This window comes from Bufo bufo, chromosome 4, assembly GCF_905171765.1.
Source record: "Bufo bufo chromosome 4, aBufBuf1.1, whole genome shotgun sequence".
In the NCBI taxonomy this organism is placed as follows: Eukaryota; Metazoa; Chordata; class Amphibia; order Anura; family Bufonidae; genus Bufo; species Bufo bufo.
The window spans coordinates 75,054,858-75,073,710 of record NC_053392.1 but is presented as its reverse complement, the minus strand read 5'-3'; the positions used below and the strand labels follow the sequence as shown (position 1 = coordinate 75,073,710).

The 18,853-nt window shown below is 45.2% G+C and overlaps 1 protein-coding gene across 7 annotated transcripts in view; it reads left to right on the top strand.

Annotated features, from left to right (window-relative positions):
- Positions 1-11,862: 11,862 nt before the first annotated feature.
- LDAH (lipid droplet associated hydrolase) overlaps positions 11,863-18,853 on the top strand; it is a 293,483-nt gene continuing 286,492 nt past the window's right edge. For 2 of the 7 annotated variants that reach the window (XM_040427384.1, XM_040427387.1), the window contains exon 1: positions 11,863-11,958. In XM_040427384.1, coding sequence (XP_040283318.1) covers positions 11,954-11,958 — 5 coding nt within the window. In that variant the 5' untranslated portion in view covers positions 11,863-11,953. The other 5 variants (XM_040427388.1, XM_040427389.1, XM_040427386.1 and 2 more) reach the window with 4 other exon arrangements.

The window sequence follows — 18,853 nt, the reverse complement described above, 5'->3', positions numbered from 1 at the left end:
CCCACGGCGCAAAGACCAATCACAGGTCACCAGGATCAGGATTCAAGTAATTTATTGCAGCAATACAACGCATTTCGGGGAATCACTCCCCTTCATCAGGTACACAAGGCTGCACCCAAGGGACGCTTATCTCTGCAAATACGCACCTTCTTGGGGATTCCAGGCATCTCCGATAAGAAGACCATTTTTCCTGTGGCTGCAGACCACCACCCTCCGGGTTCTCAGGACCTTTTCTGATGAGCGATCAATAGAGTTGTGCCTATATTCAGCACAAAAATAATAATGTGCAATTTATACTGTATAAAAAACTGGATGTGTGTTTGCTGAGGAATCTGCTGCATAAATTCAAGGCTGACCCATGGATTTTTGTGGTGGTTTTGCAGTGAGCATGCCGCTGATCTGCCTGCAGATTTAGACCAATTTTTGTGCGGCAAGTACACCAAGAAAGGACATGCTCATACTTTTTTCTACGACATGGAAAGCAGTGAACATTTATTTTTTTGCTGCAGTTTTCAAACTACATACTGTTATGTGCAACCAATGAACATTATCGGCACCTGGCAGTCACAAGCGTCAGTACTTTAGCGGCAGTATGTATTTTATAGGGATAAATATCTGAAAAGTGTGGCATGCATTAGGCTACTTTCACGTCTCCGTAGCTGCCAGATACAAACGGGATGCCTGCTGGCCCCATTAAGTATAATAGGGTCTGGCGGAGACATGCATGCTGTTCCCGGAAGACAAGTGGAGAGTCAGCCTGCAGCATGCAGCGGTTTGTGTATGGACGATTCTCCGTTTGTCTGCCAAAACAATGTGACGGAATTTCACACCGGAAGTGTGAAACTAGCCTTAGTATTCAGCCCCCTATACTTTGATTCCCCTAAATAAAATCCAGTGTGACCAATTGATTCAGAAGTTACCTAATTAGTAAATAGAGTCCACCTGTGTGTAACGTTAGTGATCAAACAGCTTCATGAAAACCAAGGAACACACCAGACAGGTCAGGAATAGTTGTAGAGAAGTGTAAAGCAGGGTTAGGTTGTAAAAAATATCCCAAGTTCTGAACATCTCCTGCAGCACTGTTCAATCCATCCTCTGAAAATGGAAGGAGTATGACACAGCTGGAAACCTACCATGACATGGCTGTTCACCTAAACTGACAGACCAGGCAAGGAGAACACTAATTATAGAAGCAGCCAAGAGGCCCATGGTCACTCTGGAGGAGCTGCAGAGATCTACAGCTTAGGTGGGAGAATCTGCCAACAGGACAACTATTAGTCGTGTACTCCACAAATCTGGCCATTATGGAAGAGTGACAAGAAGAAAGCCATGTTTGAAAGCAAGCCATAACAAGTCCCATTTGCAGTTTATCACAAGCCATGTAGAGGACACAGCAAACATGTGGAAGAAGGTGCTCTGGTCAAATGCAAAACGCTATGTGTGGTAGAAAACGAGCACTGCACATCACCCTGAACACACCATCCCCACCGTGAAAGATGGTGGTGACAGAATCATGCTGTGGGGATGCTTTTCCTCAACAGGGACAGGGAAGCTGGTCAGAGTTGATGGGAAGATGTATGGAGCTAAATACAGGGCAATCCTGAAGGAAAACCTGGTGGAGGCTTGCAAAAGTCTTGAGACTGTGGCAGAAGTTCACCTTCCAGCAGGACAATGACCTTAAACATCCAGCTAGAGCTACAATGGAACGGTTTAGAAAGCATTTATATATGTGTTAGAATGGCCCAGTCAAAGTCCAGACCTAAATCCCATTGAGAATCTGTGGCAAGACTTGAAAATCGGCAGGAATTTCAGCAAAGCTGGTAAGAGGCATAACCCAAAAGACTTGAGCTGTAATTGCAATGACAGGAGGTCCTACAAATGCACACCACATTTTCCAGATTTTTATTTATTACAAATTTTGAAACCATGAATCATTTCTTTTCACTTCACACATACTTGCCACTTTGTGTTGGTCGATCACATAAAATCCCAATAAAATACATGTAAGTTTGTGGTCAGGAGCTATAAATGAGAACATGAAAATGCTAACAACACAAGGCACACGGTGTCCGTATTGACCTGGATATTTATTAATGTGGTTGCACCAAGAATCTGTCTAAAAAGTGGTGCAAATTGGCTCAACTAGGGTTTCTTCAAGGCTTCGATGGGTTTTCTGCGACTGTTGTGAGACACCATAGACTGGCATTATAAAATATGTGGCACGACATTACTGCGACAAATGTCGTTGTGTAGCCCTAGCCTTATGTCTCAGGTGTAATTGCCACTTCCTTACTCTCTGACATTTTTTGGGACACTCATCATGGGACACCCTGGCATCATTTATGACCGCATGACCCATCTATTCAAGATGGTAGTCTGGGACTATACGGACATATAAAGCAGAATACAGAGTCTATCCTCATTCATGTAAAGTACCATAGGAACCCTTCAGCGCAGGCCCTGGATAGCTACTGTGCCTGCGTAATCTGTTATTTCATCCTGTCCAAAGCTGTCCAGTTTTCAATAGATAAAAGTAAAGCTACTCAAACAATTGCAAACAGTCATTTCCCTGCAGGGGGATAATATTTCTCGGACGACGTCCATTTGCAAAATCATTTTTCACATCTGATAAAAATCCTGCAACAATAAAACAACATGTGACAGGAGAGAGGATGTGGAGCTGAGCCGGAGCTGTGGGATCTGCCTCATTCAGCAGGACCCTCTGCTCCCCGGGCTTCACCATTGCTTTAAGCTCCTGGCAAACCTTGTATGTTTCCTGACTAATGTGCTGACTCAGGGTGAAATCATAGAGAGTCCTGATTAACTGCACACATGTCCATCTGTTCTCCCCTAACCTCCCCACTGCACAACCAGTTACGGAAATGCTACATCTGAAGAGACATCCACCTGCAGCGGCAAGTTATCCATATGACATTGCCATGTACTTAAGGGATCAGGCCTAGAGGCTCCAGGATGAAAGTTTATGTCAGGAAAAACAAGTGGCCATAGCAGTTGTGCCAGGCACAACGGGGAGGGGGTGGGCCCGAGCCGGGCTCCAGATGTATTGGTTGGCATCTGAGGAACCTCTACTCTGCAACCCCTTAGTTAAAGAGACCAAGGACAACATCTGCATGGAGTTTGTATGTTCTTCCTGTGTTTGCGGGGGTTTCTTCCGGGTTCTCCAGTTTCCTCCCACACTCCAAAAGACATACTGATAGGGAACTTAGATTGTGAGAGCCCCTTGAGGACAGTGTCATGCTAATGTCTTTAAAGAGCTATGGAATATGTAGGCTGTCTATAAGTGAGTATAGCAAATAAATCTAAAATATGTTAAAAGGGGTTTTCCAGGATTTTCATATAGATGGCCAATCCTCAGCATATCAGAGCAAAAACCAACCCAGGAGGAGAAAAGAACTGCCTGTATAGCTCAGATACAGTATTGCTGGAGAAGCATAGAAAAATATTCTGCTGCAGTGAAAGCTCCCAGGAGCACAAGTTTGAAACAACCAGGACTCTTTCTAGAGCTGGACGCCCCACCAAACTAAGTAATCGCGTAAAAGGGGACACAGACTTTTTATTGCTGTGTTTATTTATACAGAGAGTCATCAACTTGACTTATTTCTAAGGTAACAAAATAAACAAAGACCAAATAAAAACGCCCAGGTGGCGATGGTGGTCCCTTATACTGAGTACCATGGTAGGTGGTTTGTGATGCGGGCACTAAGCGTTGCGATTGGCCTGGTTGTGATGCGGAGGGTTCAGGCTGGGCATATAAGGTTTCGCCATGATAGGTTTGCCCATATGGCCAACTTTGTGGGGCATAATGTTCCTTTGAAGGAGGGTATTGTGTCGGCCGCTAAGAAACCAGGGGAGTTGGCATTGGCCAGGGGCTAATCAGGTGTCCATGGGTGTGCCAATTCTCAAGTGCCACAAATATTTCTGTGGGGCCATTAGGAGGAGATGCTGCCTCCAGAACGATTCCTATAGCGGCTTGCGTTCGCAACAATCGTTCTGGAGGCAGGTTCCTCAAATGAGGCGCCAGAGTCCTGCCATACAGCTTGAAGTGGTCTTCCTGGCGGGCTCTAGACACATAGTCTAGGACCTGCGTAATGACCAATAGTTTGGCTGTAGGCATATGGCTTTTCTGCGGCTTTGTATGGTAAAAGTGGGGGAGGAATCCACTCCCGAAGCTGCGGGACGAGAGGCCATTGTTGTGCGAGGTCCTTCACCACTCTCTGGAGGAGGTTGGGAAGAGGGAATCTTCTCCTCCCAGGTACTTGAGTGGTGCGGAGCGCCCTCTTCTGTTGTCTCCTCAAGGTTGTCGTCTCCCATTGACTTTGAGTGGAGTTCATGACGGATCCGTCTTGCCTATGTTACAGATAATACAAACGGAATACAAATTCCATTCATGATGGATGCATGCAGTTGTATTATTGTAACAGATCCGTTTTTGCAGATCCATGACGGATCCGCCCCCAAAACGCGAGTGTGAAATGTTGGCCACCTACTTTTACAAATGAGAGGAATTGGCTTGGTTGCTATCGGCAACTATGACATTTCTAATTTACAAATTGTTTAGAACTAACTTACGAACGCAGCTCCATGACATCAGCAAGGAACATGAGATGTTCCCGAAACTTGTAGGGCCTTTTCTTTGGTGGGCCAGAACCACTGCGGCCTTGGTGATTCATTTCTTTGCGGAACTGGCCACTGCAGCTCCGCCAACGATTCTTGACTTCATCCACTTTTAAAAAAAATACAACAAAGGAAAATTTACCAAAAAAACATATACTAGGGAGGGCAATGTATGACATGTGCTATGCTAGGGAGGGCAATGTATGACATGTGCTATGCTAGGGAGGCCAATGTATGACATGTGCTATGCTAGGGAGGACAGCGTATGACATGTGCTATGCTAGGGTGGGCAACGTATGACATGTGCTATGCTAGGGAGGACAGCGTATGACATGTGCTATGCTAGGGAGGACAACGTATGACATGTCCTATGCTAGGGAGGGCAATGTATAACATGTGCTATGCTAGGGAGGGCAACGTATGACATGTGCTATGCTAGGGAGGAAAACGTATGACATGTGCTATGCTAGGGAGGACAACGTATGACATGTCCTATGCTAGGGAGGGCAACGTATGACGTGCTATGCTAGAGAGGGCAACGTATGACATGTGCTATGCTAGGGAGGACACTATTGTGGTACTTGTGGTTCGCTGCGGGCATCCTCCACTGTATGCATTTTTGCTGGGGATCGTCATTAGCAACGGGCCACAAGTGCAGGATTTGCTCCCCTATATATATGCACAACTGCATGTGGGTCTGAGCACCTCCTGCTAATACCACTCTAGTCTTTTCAGTTTGTATATATAGAGATGCCTGGAGGTGTATAAACTTCAATTTAAATGTGCCTGTTTTCCATCTACAGGCCACATTTAGGTGCAGCTGTGAGGCCTGGGACACATCAGCCAGTCTTGAGTTGGACTCGCAGACTCCTCCCTCCTCCCATTGCTAGCATGGTTACATGCTGGAGTTAACTGGTGAGTTGTTTGTGAGTCGGCCTCATGCTCCTGTAATTTGCCCACTGGCTCAGGTAGGTGAGTGTTAGGTCCCGAGCTACTTGAGAAACCTTGGCGCGGTGCTCGGGCTCAGACATGTCCTACACCGTTAGGTTGTATTATGGACTGGACGTTCCATAAAATGCGGAATGCACGCAGCTTTTTTTGTGTTTTATTTTTTTCACGTGGTATCGAATATCGCAATACTTTTTTATGGTATCGAAATCGAATCAAAGTTTTGGTATCGTGACAACCCTAAATGTAATAAAGAGAGACCAAAAAGTGGCATGGCAGATCATGCTGCAGAAAACAAGTCCTCAGACGGCTTCGTCAATTGAAATATAAAAAAAGGTATGGCTCCCAAAATATGGGAAAAAAATATTTATTTTAATTTTTTTTAACAAAAGTAGTCCAATATAAAAAAAACTATATAAATCTAAGATCTCCATAATCATATCAACCTGCAGAATAAACCTAACATGTCAATTATACCGCAAGGTGAAAGCTGTAAAAAAAAAAAAAAAAATAATGCCAGAATTGCCGTTTCATCAGAAACTCATATAGACCAATGAAAACATTTACAGTATTTTTTTTACTTACTATATTTTTCTCTTTATAAGACTCTTTTTTCCTCCAAAATGGCAGTGGGTCTTAAAGGGGTTGTCCGGGTTCAGAGCTGAACCCGGACAAACCTCCATTTTCATCCAGGCAGCCCCCCCTGACTTGACCATCGGAGCAGTTCATGCTCCGATGCTCTCCTTTGTGCTGCGCTAAATCGCGCAGGGAAAAGGCTCTTTTGTTGACTATAACACACTGCCGGGCGGAAGCTTCCACCGAGCAGTGTGTTCGGTGACGTCACCAGCTCTGATGGGCGGGCTTTAGCGCTGCCCTAGCCATTTTACTGGCTAGAGCAGCGCTAAAGCCCGCCCATCAGTGCCGGGGACGTCACCGGGCTCCCTGAGCAGCCAGAAGAAGAGGCTTCAGCTCGCCTGCAAGGGGCCCGGTACGTCAATGAGTCTAAGAAAAGTTAACTTCTGGCGAAGAATTTCCTATAAGAAAACGGGGTCTGAGAAACCTGTGGAAAAGGTAGGACATGGATGTATGTTATACGTTTGTCTGTCTTGTACTAATGGAACAAAGTCCTCAACCCCTTTAAAAAGTGAATACTAATGAGCGCTTCCATTATGGGGTGTAGGGAGCAGCGGTGCTGGCTGTACTCGCCTCTCCCTGGTCTTCTTTCGAGCCCTGCGATGCACTGGGTCCTGACTGAGTATAGCATCCGGATGTAGCGCACGGAGGCGTGCAGCGCTGGGCCCGGAAGAAGTCAGGGAGAGGCGAGTACAGGAAGAGAGCACTGTCCGAAGCAAGAGACTGATCTGAGGTACGATACAGTTTGGGGGGTCTGATGAAAAATATTATTTTTCTGTTTTTTTCTCCTCTAAAACCTCTCTCCGTACAGTATTAGAATGTATGGGCTCTGATGAGTCGGTTAGCTATTCGTGAAGTCGCACGTGACTTCGTTGAATAACTTTGGTAATTGATTATTACAGTAAAAAAAACACTTCAAAACTTGGAACCAAACTCGGCTTCAGTTCCGAGGTACTAGTTGGACCCGTAGCCGAGTTCGGTTTCAGGTTTGGAAGAGGTTTTCCACTTTAAAAATCAACCACCGAAGTTACTCAACGAAGTCTCACGCGACCTCATGAATAACTAACTTCGGCTCATCAGAGCCCATACATTCTAATACGGTACGGAGACGGATCTCTGTACAGTGTTACTTCGAAGATTTGAATGAAGCGACTTCGGATGAAGCATCCGAAGCACGCTTCGCTCAGCACTACTATACTTACCTTTTGTGTTATCCCTATGCTCTCATAGATTGTAAGCTCTTGCGAGCACGGCCCTCATTCCTCTTCTTTCCTTTGTTCCTGTGTAATGCAGATTTCTGTCTGTACATGAACCTCTTGATTGTAAAGCACTGTGGAATATGTTGGCGCTATATAAAGATTAATATTATTATTGTGCAGTGCTGACATATTCCACAGCGCTGTACAGACGTTAGCATCACTCTGTCCCCAATGGGGCTCACAATCTAAGGTCCCTATTAGTTTGTCTTTGGAGCGTGGGAGGAAACCGGAGAACTGTTCATGTGACACTACCTGGTGCAGCACAATATACCGCCCCAGCAGAACCAGATACTACAGTGCAGCACAATATACTGCCCCAGCAGAACCAGATACCACAGTGCAGCACAATATACTGCCCCAGCAGAACCAGATACCACAGTGCAGCACAATATACTGCCCCAGCAGAACCAGATACCACAGTGCAGCACAATATCCTGCCCCAGCAGAACCAGATACCACAGTGCAGCACAATATACCGCCCCAGCAGAACCAGATACCACAGTGCAGCACAATATACTGCCCCAGCAGAACCAGATACCACAGTGCAGCACAATATCCTGCCCCAGCAGAACCAGATACCACAGTGCAGCACAATATACCGCCCCAGCAGAACCAGATACCACAGTGCAGCACAATATACTGCCCCAGCAGAACCAGATACCACAGTGCAGCACAATATACTGCCCCAGCAGAACCAGATACCACAGTGCAGCACAATATACTGCCCCAGCAGAACCAGATACCACAGTGCAGCACAATATACTGCCCCAGCAGAACCAGATACCACAGTGCAGCACAATATACCGCCCCAGCAGAACCAGATACCACAGTGCAGCACAATATCCTGCCCCAGCAGAACCAGATACCACAGTGCAGCACAATATACTGCTCCAGCAGAACCAGATACCATAGTGCAGCACAATATACTGCCCCAGCAGAGCCAAATATCACAGTGCAGCACAATATACTGCCCCAGCAGAACCAGATACCACAGTGCAGCACAATATACTGCCCCAGCAGAACCAGATACCACAGTGCAGCACAATATACTGCCCCAGCAGAACCAGATACCACAGTGCAACACAATATACTGCCCCAGCAGAACCAGATACCATAGTGCAGCACAATATACTGCCCCAGCAGAACCAGATACCATAGTGCAGCACAATATACTGCCCCAGCAGAACCAAATACCACAGCGCAGCACAATATACTGCCCCAGCAGAACCAGATACCACAGTGCAGCACAAAATACTGATCAGCAGAACCAGATACCACAGTGCAGCACAATATACTGCCCCAGCAGAACCAGATACCACAGTGCAGCACAAAATACTGCCCCAGCAGAACCAGATACCACAGTGCAGCACAATATACTGCCCCAGCAGAACCAGATACCACAGTGGAGCACAATATACTGCCCCAGCAGAACCAGATACCACAGTGCAGCACAATATACTGCCCCAGCAGAACCAGATACCACAGTGCAGCACAATATAATGCTCTAGCAGAACCAGATACCATAGTGCAGCACAATATACTGCCCCAGCAGAGCCAAATATCACAGTGCAGCACAATATACTGCCCCAGCAGAACCAGATACCACAGTGCAGCACAATATACTGCCCCAGCAGAACCAGATACCATAGTGCAGCACAATATACTGCCCCAGCAGAACCAGATACCACAGTGCACCACAATATACTGCCCCAGCAGAACCAGATACCACAGTGCAGCACAATATACTGCCCCAGCAGAACCAAATACCACAGTGCACCACAATATACTGCCCCAGCAGAACCAGATACCATAGTGCTGCACAATATACTGCCCCAGCAGAACCAGATACCACAGTGCAGCACAATATACTGCTCTAGCAGAACCAGATACCATAGTGCAGCACAATATACTGCCCCAGCAGAGCCAAATATCACAGTGCAGCACAATATACTGCCCCAGCAGAACCAGATACCACAGTGCAGCACAATATACTGCCCCAGCAGAACCAGATACCATAGTGCAGCACAATATACTGCCCCAGCAGAACCAGATACCACAGTGCACCACAATATACTGCCCCAGCAGAACCAGATACCACAGTGCAGCACAATATACTGCCCCAGCAGAACCAGATACCACAGTGCTGCACATTATACTGCCTCTCTATGATATTGTTGACGCTGTCTACTTGAGTTGACCCCCTCAGTCTTGCTGGCTCCACCTTCTGTCAATCTGAGCCCATCTACAACATGGGGGCAATTTAAATTCCCAGTCTGCCCTGGGTGCAGGGTATTGATTAGACATTGATGGCCTATCCTAAGGATAGACTATAACATATAAAGTCCTGAACAACCCCTTTAAAGGGGTATTCCCATCTCAGACATTGGGGCCATATTTCTAGGTTATTTCCCCAATGTCTGATAGGTGTGGGTCCCACCTCTCACACCTATACTTAGAACGGAGCCGGCAAAGTCCCAGAGGGCGCAGCCACCCTCTATTCATTCCTATGAGAGTGCCGAAAATAGCCCGATTACTTTTCTGAAGTCCCATTGAAATGAATGTTTAGGCCCCCCAGAGCGTTTAGCTTGGGGGACACATGGGGGCAATGGCACCATTAGTTTTAGTTAGGCAGGGTTTTTTCTGTTTGCGTCTCTCCCCCCTCCCTGTTCGTTTTCCCGCTTTTTATTTTTTAGATTTAGCTGAGGTAATTTACCTGGGACCAGTTGATGTTTTGAGGCAGCTGACGACTCGGCGCTGATTGGTGGAAGCGGTTGCTGGGGGAGAATACCGCTCCCTGATTCGCCTTCTGGTCTGCGGCGGGAAAGCTGTTGCCTTTAAATTGTGGGTCTGGCGGCGCTTCTGGGCCAGTTTAAGAAGACCGGATTCGTCGCTATGTGTGCAATGTCGCTTTGCTTTATTAGAGGGGCTGTATCACTCAGTGTTTCTGAGTGGATGTCGGTATTCATTTAATGGTTATGATGGTTCATTAATTTATTAATGCTGATGATTTTAATGATTTATTTATTAAATTATTTATCATATACCTTAGTAAAGCATTGCGGCCATTTTTATTCCAAGTAAAAAGTGGTAGTGTATTTATTTTAGTGTTAAGTTATGCAATTTGAAGGGTGCCATTTGCCTCCGTGGGAAGCGCAGCGCTCAAGCGCGGACGCTGCTCCGTTCACTTCTATGGGGCTGGAGGAAATAGCCGAGCTAACGCTTGGCTACATTCAACACTCTCATAGGAATGAGAGGTGGGACCTGCACCTATGAGACGTTGGGGGCATATCCTAGCGATATGCCCCCAATGTCTGAGATGGGGCAACCCCCTCTAAAGCAGGCTTCTAGGTCCCACTGGGTATCAGAAAATCCCTTTAACTAGACATGAGCAAAGCCATAGTCTAGTCAGCCATCTTGATGTCCCTTACCATTGGAGTCTGCGAACCTCTTTTATAAAAAAAATAAACTGCTGACCCTTCTGTATAAACCTAGTGCAGAGTAAATTTTTTTTTAAAACTGAGCCCTTGCCATTAGCAACCAATAACATTTTTGAAATTCAAGTCACTGAAATGGATGTGTGTGTATATATATATATATAGAGTGCCTTTTATATCTCTTTTAGGCTACATGCACACGACCGTATGTGTTTTGCGGTCCGCAAAAAAAACGGATGACGTTACGTATGGCATCCGTTTTTTTTTTTGCGGATCCATTGTAATAATTCCTATCCTTGTCCGCAAACTAGAAAAAAATAGGACATGCACTATTTTTTTTTGCGGGGCAACGGAACGGACATACTAATGCGGACAGCACACGGTGTGCTGTCCGTGTTTTTTGCGGACCTATTGAAATGAATGGGTCTGCATCCTATCCGCAAAAAAAAAAAAATGGAACGGACACGGAAACAAACAACGTTCGTGTGGATGTAGCCATAACCTGTATACCAAATTTGAATCAAAATGCGCCAATTACAATGGGCAGTGGTAAAATCCTCACAATCTTCCCCCCAATTTTTTTTAGCATTTTTATATATTTTTTTTAAAGTAAAACACATGCATACCTAGTAAGAATATGGATCAGCACATGGGGTGGCCTCAAATATATTTGTATCAGGCTCCCATTTTTCTTTTATAAATTTATCTCAATTTAAGGAAAATTAAACATCAACAGTTTTTCTTTTTCCAAAAAGTCGCTCCTAACAAACGTTCCCCATAGTTCACATAGAAGTGAGCTCGCTGCGGTCCTGGACGCCCAGTGACTACCTCCTCTCACCAGCCGGTTCCCACTCTGCCAGTAACGAGCATGGAAACCTCCCAGCCCGCGGACCACGCCTCCTCCCTTACTTTCAGTTTCTCTCTGGTGATGACGTCATGACGTCCGACTGAGGGGCGGAGCTTGCAGGAACGCGGCCGGTTCAGGGTTCTGTTCTGGTGTGTGTGAATGCAGAGCTGGGATAGAAGGAGCTGCTCCGGTTTTGCATGAGGTACAGCGCAGCTATAACCGCAGGTACAGGTCCTGTGCACTGAGCCGACCCCTGCTGCGGTTTTTCTACCTGCGGTACCGACCTCTGATGGATTCCTGTCAATCACTGTGATTGACAGCTGTCAGTATTCTATTAGAATGGGTTATATAATGGGCAGAGGTGCAGAGTGTATCTATATTATATATATATTACATAGCGTTGTGTGACCGCGGTCTCGCTGTTCGCAGTATATGTAGAGGACACATCGCTGTATACCGTGTTTTTGTTATGCCTCGTGCTCACGACCGTATGTATTTTGCTCTCCGCAAAACATGGATCTGCAAGAAATACGGATGACGTCCGTGTGCATTCCGTACTTTGGGGCACAGAACAGCTGACCCCTAATAGAACAGTCCTATCCTGGTCTGTAGTGCGGACAATAATAGGACATGTTCTATTTTTTGCGGAACGGACATACGGAAACGGAATGCATACGGAGTAACTTCCATTTCTTTATGCAGACCCATTGAAATGAATGGTTCTGCATACGGTCCGCATCCGATCTGCAAAAAAAAAGAAAAAAACGGAACAAACATTTGTGTGCATGAGCCCTTAGGCTACATTTACATGACCGTATTTGGTTTCCATGTCCGTTCCGTTTTTTTTTGTTCTTTTTTTTGCGGATTGCATGAGGACCCATTCATTTCAATGCTGTCCGCATCCGTATGTCCGTTCCGTGGCCCCGCCAAAAAATATAGAACGTGTCCTATTCTTGTCCCTTTTGCGAACAAGGACAGGCATTGTTACAATGGATCCGCAAAAAAAAAAAAAAAAAAACGGATGCAATACAGATGCCAAAAGGAAGTTCTATTAGGGGCCAGCTGTTCTGTGCCGCAAAGTACGGAATGTACACGGACGCCATCCGTATTTCTTGCAGATCCGTGTTTTGCGGAGAGCAAAATACATATGGTCGTGTGCACGAGGCATAACAAAAACACCAGTGCGAACACTGCCGTATACAGCGATGTGTCCTCTACAGGCAAACGATCCCTGTCACTGTACTGGGTACATCATATAATGTAAAGCACGCGACCAGCGAGACCGCGGTCACACAATGCTATGTAATATAGATGCACTCTGCCCATTATATAACCCATTCTAATAGAATACTGACAGCTGTCAATCACAGTGATTGACAGGAGTCCATCAGAGGTCGGTATTGCGGACCGCAAAACACATACGGTCTTGTGAATGTAGCCTTATTCCGTTTTACGGTTTTTGGTGTTTCTATGGACAAATCTGCAGTCGTGACCACAAATTGTGAGATGGACAAATTTTGGTTTCCCCGCAGTTTGCATTTCATAAGTTTTTTTTTTTTTCTGGACAAATCTATTAAGTTTATGCAAAGACTTAATGGGGGTCATTTATGAATATTTTCACACCAGTTTTCGGCATAAAAATGTCGCTTGACCCCAGTTTTTGTGACTTTTTGAATGCCCATGTCACCATTTTGTCTCATGGGTATTTTTGCGCCTCATTCGACATGGAGGAGCGTTGAGGTTGTGGCAGGGGCGTGCCGGGGGACGGGACTTTGGCTTTGACAAATTTACTGACATTTACTCCTGGAAACAGGAGTAAATGTTGGGGGAAAAACTACCCCTACTGTTTGCTCTGGGCGCACGGACTGCCGAAGGAGGAGGAGCACGCCCCGTCATAGATTAGGTGCATCTCTCGCCAGCAAAGCCAACGCTAAAGTAAAAGACCAGCTTTAAAAGCCAGTTCTTTGTAAATGACCCCCAATATTCCCAGTGCTGACCCTTCTTTTTCCAGATGTGTGCAGTTCACCCTGGCATGCTGGATATCAGCTTCTGGGCCAAGTTCTGACCGTATTGGGGATCCACAAAATACAGACACCTTCCATGTGCAGTCCACATCTTTCTCACGCCTGTTACTAGAAACGACTCGTCTCGTCCACAAAACAGACAAGAATTGAACACACGGATGCGAACAGCACACGGATGTCACGTCTGTTTTTTTTTTTTTGTTTTTTTTTGTGGACCCATAGAAATTAATGGGTCTGTGAGCAATACGCAAAAAATGCAGATTGGCTGCGGATACAAAATATGGTCATGTTTAAGAATTAACCACAGGTTCTTAAAAGGATTGAGATCTGGGGAGTTTCCTGGCCACAGACCCAAAATGTCAATCTTTGGTTCACCGATCCACTTAGTTATCACTTTTGCCTGGTGACATGGTCTCCATCATGCTGGAAAAAGCATCGTTCATCAACAGATTGCTCCTGGATGGTTGGAAGAAGTTTCTCCTGGATCATAGGGAGAAGTTGCTCTTGGATGATTGGGAGAAGTTGCTCCTGGATGGTTGGGAGAAGTTGCTCCTGGATGGTTGGGAGAAGTTGCTCCTGGATGGTTGGGAGAAGTTGCTCCTGGATGGTTGGGAGAAGTTGCTCCTGGATGGTTGGGAGAAGTTGCTCCTGGATGGTTGGGAGAAGTTGCTCCTGGATGGTTGGGAGAAGTTGCTCCTGGATGATTGGGAGAAGTTGCTCCTGGATTATTGGGAGAAGTTGCTCCTGGATGATTGGGAGAAGTTGCTCCTGGATGATTGGGAGAAGTTGCTCCTGGATGATTGGGAGAAGTTGCTCCTGGATGATTGATTGAGAGACGTTGCTACTGGTTCATTGCGAGAAGTTTCTCTTGGAGGAGGTTTTGATCCCATTATTTATTAATGTCAATGTTCTTGGGCAATATTGCTGGTCAACCCACTCCCTTGGATGAGAACCACGCATGAATGGTCTCAGGATGCTTTACTGCTGGCATGACACAGAACTCATGCTAGCGCTCACCTTTACTTCTGCAGGCAATCATTTTTCCACATGTCCCGAAATGGAGGCTTCATCAGAGAAAATAACCTTCCACCAGTCTTCTGCAGTCCAATCCCTGGACTAGCTAGTGATAGTACAGACAAAGGAGAGGTGGATGTGTTTCTGGATATTTCTGAGACTGGGGGTAGTAGTTAGTTGTTGGGGGTTGTGAGAACAAGCTGCAGCGTCCTCTCCTCCTGGATTTAACAGTGATACTGGGAATTGGAATCTTCTAGCATGTTCCTGTATATCTGATATGTATGACCTGTCCATGTTATGGGAATAAAGGACTTTACTGGTGACAACTCTTATTGCCCAGTGCCTATCTTTTGTCGGTCACGAGCTGATTTTGTGACACCTACCATAAGATCTTTGTCATGCCAGCAGTAAAGCATCCTGAGACCATTCCGGTGTAGGGTTGCTTCTCATTCAGTGGAATCAGTCACCAAAAAATTACAAAGAACACTGCCATGATTAAAGAATATTATCAAAACCACCTCCAGGAGCAACTTCTCCCAACCATCCAGGAGCAACTTCTCCCAACCATCCAGGAGCAATCTGGTGATGATTGGGCAAAAGTGACTAACTGGCTTGGTGAACAAAACATTGACATTTTGGGCCCATGACCAAGAAACTCCCCAGATGTCAATCCCATTGAGAACCTGTGGTCGATCCTCAAAAAGTGGGTGGAAAAACAAAAACACAGAAATTGAGATAAACTCCAAGCACTGATTAGATAAGAATGGGTTGCCATCAATGAGGACTTGGCCCAGAAGCTGATATCTAGCATTCCAGGGCGAACTGCAGAAGCCTGAAAAAAAAAAGGTCAACACTAGAAATATTGAGTCTTTTCATAAACTTGATGGATTTGTCAAGAACAGTAAAAAACATAAACCTATGAAATGCTTATAATTGTCCTTCAGTGTACCATTGAAACGTCTGACAAAAAGGTCCAAAAACCCTCAAGCAGCAAACTTTGTGAAAGCCAAAATTTGTGTCGGTCTCAAAATTTTTGGCACCCGAGCTGTGGTTTTATTGCCAGTGATGTGTCCGCAACCTGTAATTACTGGCCGATGCTCTGGCAGCCGGACCCTCGTCGTCCCCTCAATTGCATTACTTCTTAGTGCACTATCCTCTGTGTAACTTGAGACCCTTCTCAGCTGATTGGCCGAGCAGCACCATGTGACCGTGTCCATGCACTTCAGTTTATGTGGCGGCATGAATTGCCAGTCTCAGCAAATCAGGTGGGTGGACCCCTCAGTGTATATACTGGGTGCCCCTACACATGGCCATGTTTCTCCTAGGACATCCTTCAGATCCGTAAAGGTTTTTAGGGACTGATACTGAGACTGGAACTGAGGTGCAATACCAAGCATGGCCACTATATGATGTGTGGCGCTGTGCTTGATAATCTGTAAAGGACCTATCCTGAGGTCTGACCAACCCCACTCCAGGGGTCTGCCCCAGGAATAGACTCTCCTGATTTGTCAGCTTTAGTAAATGTTTTTATTCTCAATGAAATAACAATTCTGCTGCGTCTAGGCATTAGTTATTGGGCTTGACGGGTTTGTCAAGTCCTGCAAAACAGACACTTGGTTTTGGTCAAACCAGACCCCCATTATGGTATTTTTCCCGCTACTCTTTGGTCAGCTATACACTGTGGTTGCAGTTTTTGTAGAGGGGGCGTCCTGTGCAGGTTCATAGCACCCAGTAGCAGAGGGAGCAGGGTCAACTAGGGCTGTGGCCCCTTCCTCCAATGGTCCCATAATAGCAGCACAGACTTCCCATGAGTAAGGAAGATAGTACATGACAATACCTTTCTAACAAAGCCAGAACCAGCCCTGTACCTCACATGGAACCAGAGATCTCTCCATTCATTGCTCTGCTAGATTTATTTCAAGCTGGTAGCTCAGGGGGCGTGTCCTTTCTCAAGGGAGCATGTCCTTTCTGCTACAGCTAGTGGCAGTTGAAGGATGGAACGGAGCATGTGATTCCATCTCGGTGAGCTGCACAAAGAATTCAAAATAAGAGCAGTCAGCAGGTGGCGCTATACAGATACATGTTATTGAATAACTCCGTGGCTGTACTGAATTTTTAATCACATGTATTCAGATCCAGGGGCTGGTTTAAATAATGTAGAATATTTTTCATGCGACAACTCATTTAAAGAGGCTTTGTCACCCAGATCAACCCTACCAGTAAAATAATACCTCTCCTATGTCCGTTGGTACTACGGCTCCAGCGACGCCCCCGGTGCTCGACTATGACGCCCCTTTGCTTTTAATAACATCCCCCTTTCCATTAGATTGACAGCGCTACACCTCTCTGGTCTAGCGCTGTATTCCGGTCCTGCGCGCTTCCTTTGACGCTGTCACGTCGCTGCACCTGTGGCGGCACGGGCAGCTCTGATGTAGGGTAAGGTTCGGGGTGACAGAGCCCCTTTACATACTGTAACCTGCTGTGAGTCTGGGGTGATAACTCTGGACATTGTATATATACTGTACACTGTATATACACTGTCACCTACTGTAACCTGATAACTCCGGACATTGTATACATACTGTACACTATATATACACCGTCACCTACTGTAACCTGATAACTCTGGACATTGTATACATACTGTACACTATATATACACCGTCGCCTACTGTAACCTGATAACTCTGGACATTGTATACATACTGTACACTATATATACACCGTCGCCTACTGTAACCTGATAACTCCGGACATTGTATACATACTGTACACTGTATATACACTGTCACCTACTGTAACCTGATAACTCCGGACATTGTATACATACTGTACACTATATATACACCGTCACCTACTGTAACCTGATAACTCTGGACATTGTATACATACTGTACACTATATATACACCGTCGCCTACTGTAACCTGATAACTCCGGACATTGTATACATACTGTACACTGTATATACACTGTCACCTACTGTAACCTGATAACTCTGGACATTGTATACATACTGTACACTATATATACACCGTCACCTACTGTAACCTGATAACTCCGGACATTGTATACATACTGTACACTATATATACACCGTCATCTACTGTAACCTGATATCTCCGGACATTGTATACATACCGTACACTATATATACACCGTCATCTACTGTAACCTGATATCTCTGGACATTGTATACATACCGTACACTATATATACACCGTCACTTACTGTAACCTGATAACTCTGGACATTGTATACATACCGTACACTGTATATACACCATCACCTACTATAACCTGATAACTCTGGACATTGTATACATACTGTACACTGTATATACACCGTCACCTACTGTAACCTGATAACTCTGGACATTGTATACATACTGTACACTATATATACACCGTCACCTACTGTAACCTGATAACTCTGGACATTGTATACATACTGTACACTATATATACACTGTCACCTACTGTAACCTGATAACTCTGGACATTGTATACATACTGTACACTGTATATACACCGTCACCTACTGTAACCTGATAACTCTGGACATTGTATATATACTGTACACTGTATATAAACCATCATCTACTGTAACCTGATAACTCCAGACATTGTATACATACTGTACACTATATATACACCGTCATCTACTGTAACCTGATAACTCCGGACATTGTATACATACTGTACACTGTATATACACTGTCACCTACTGTAACCTGATAACTCTGGACATTGTATACATACTGTACACTGTATATAAACCATCATCTACTGTAACCTGATAACTCCAGACATTGTATACATACTGTACACTATATATACACCGTCATCTACTGTAACCTGATAACTCTGGACATTGTATACATACTGTACACTGTATATACACCGTCACCTACTGTAACCTGATAACTCTGGACATTGTATACATACTGTACACTATATATACACTGTCACCTACTGTAACCTGATAACTCTGGACATTGTATACATATTGTGCACTGTATATACACCGTCATCTACTGTAACCTGATAACTCTGGACAT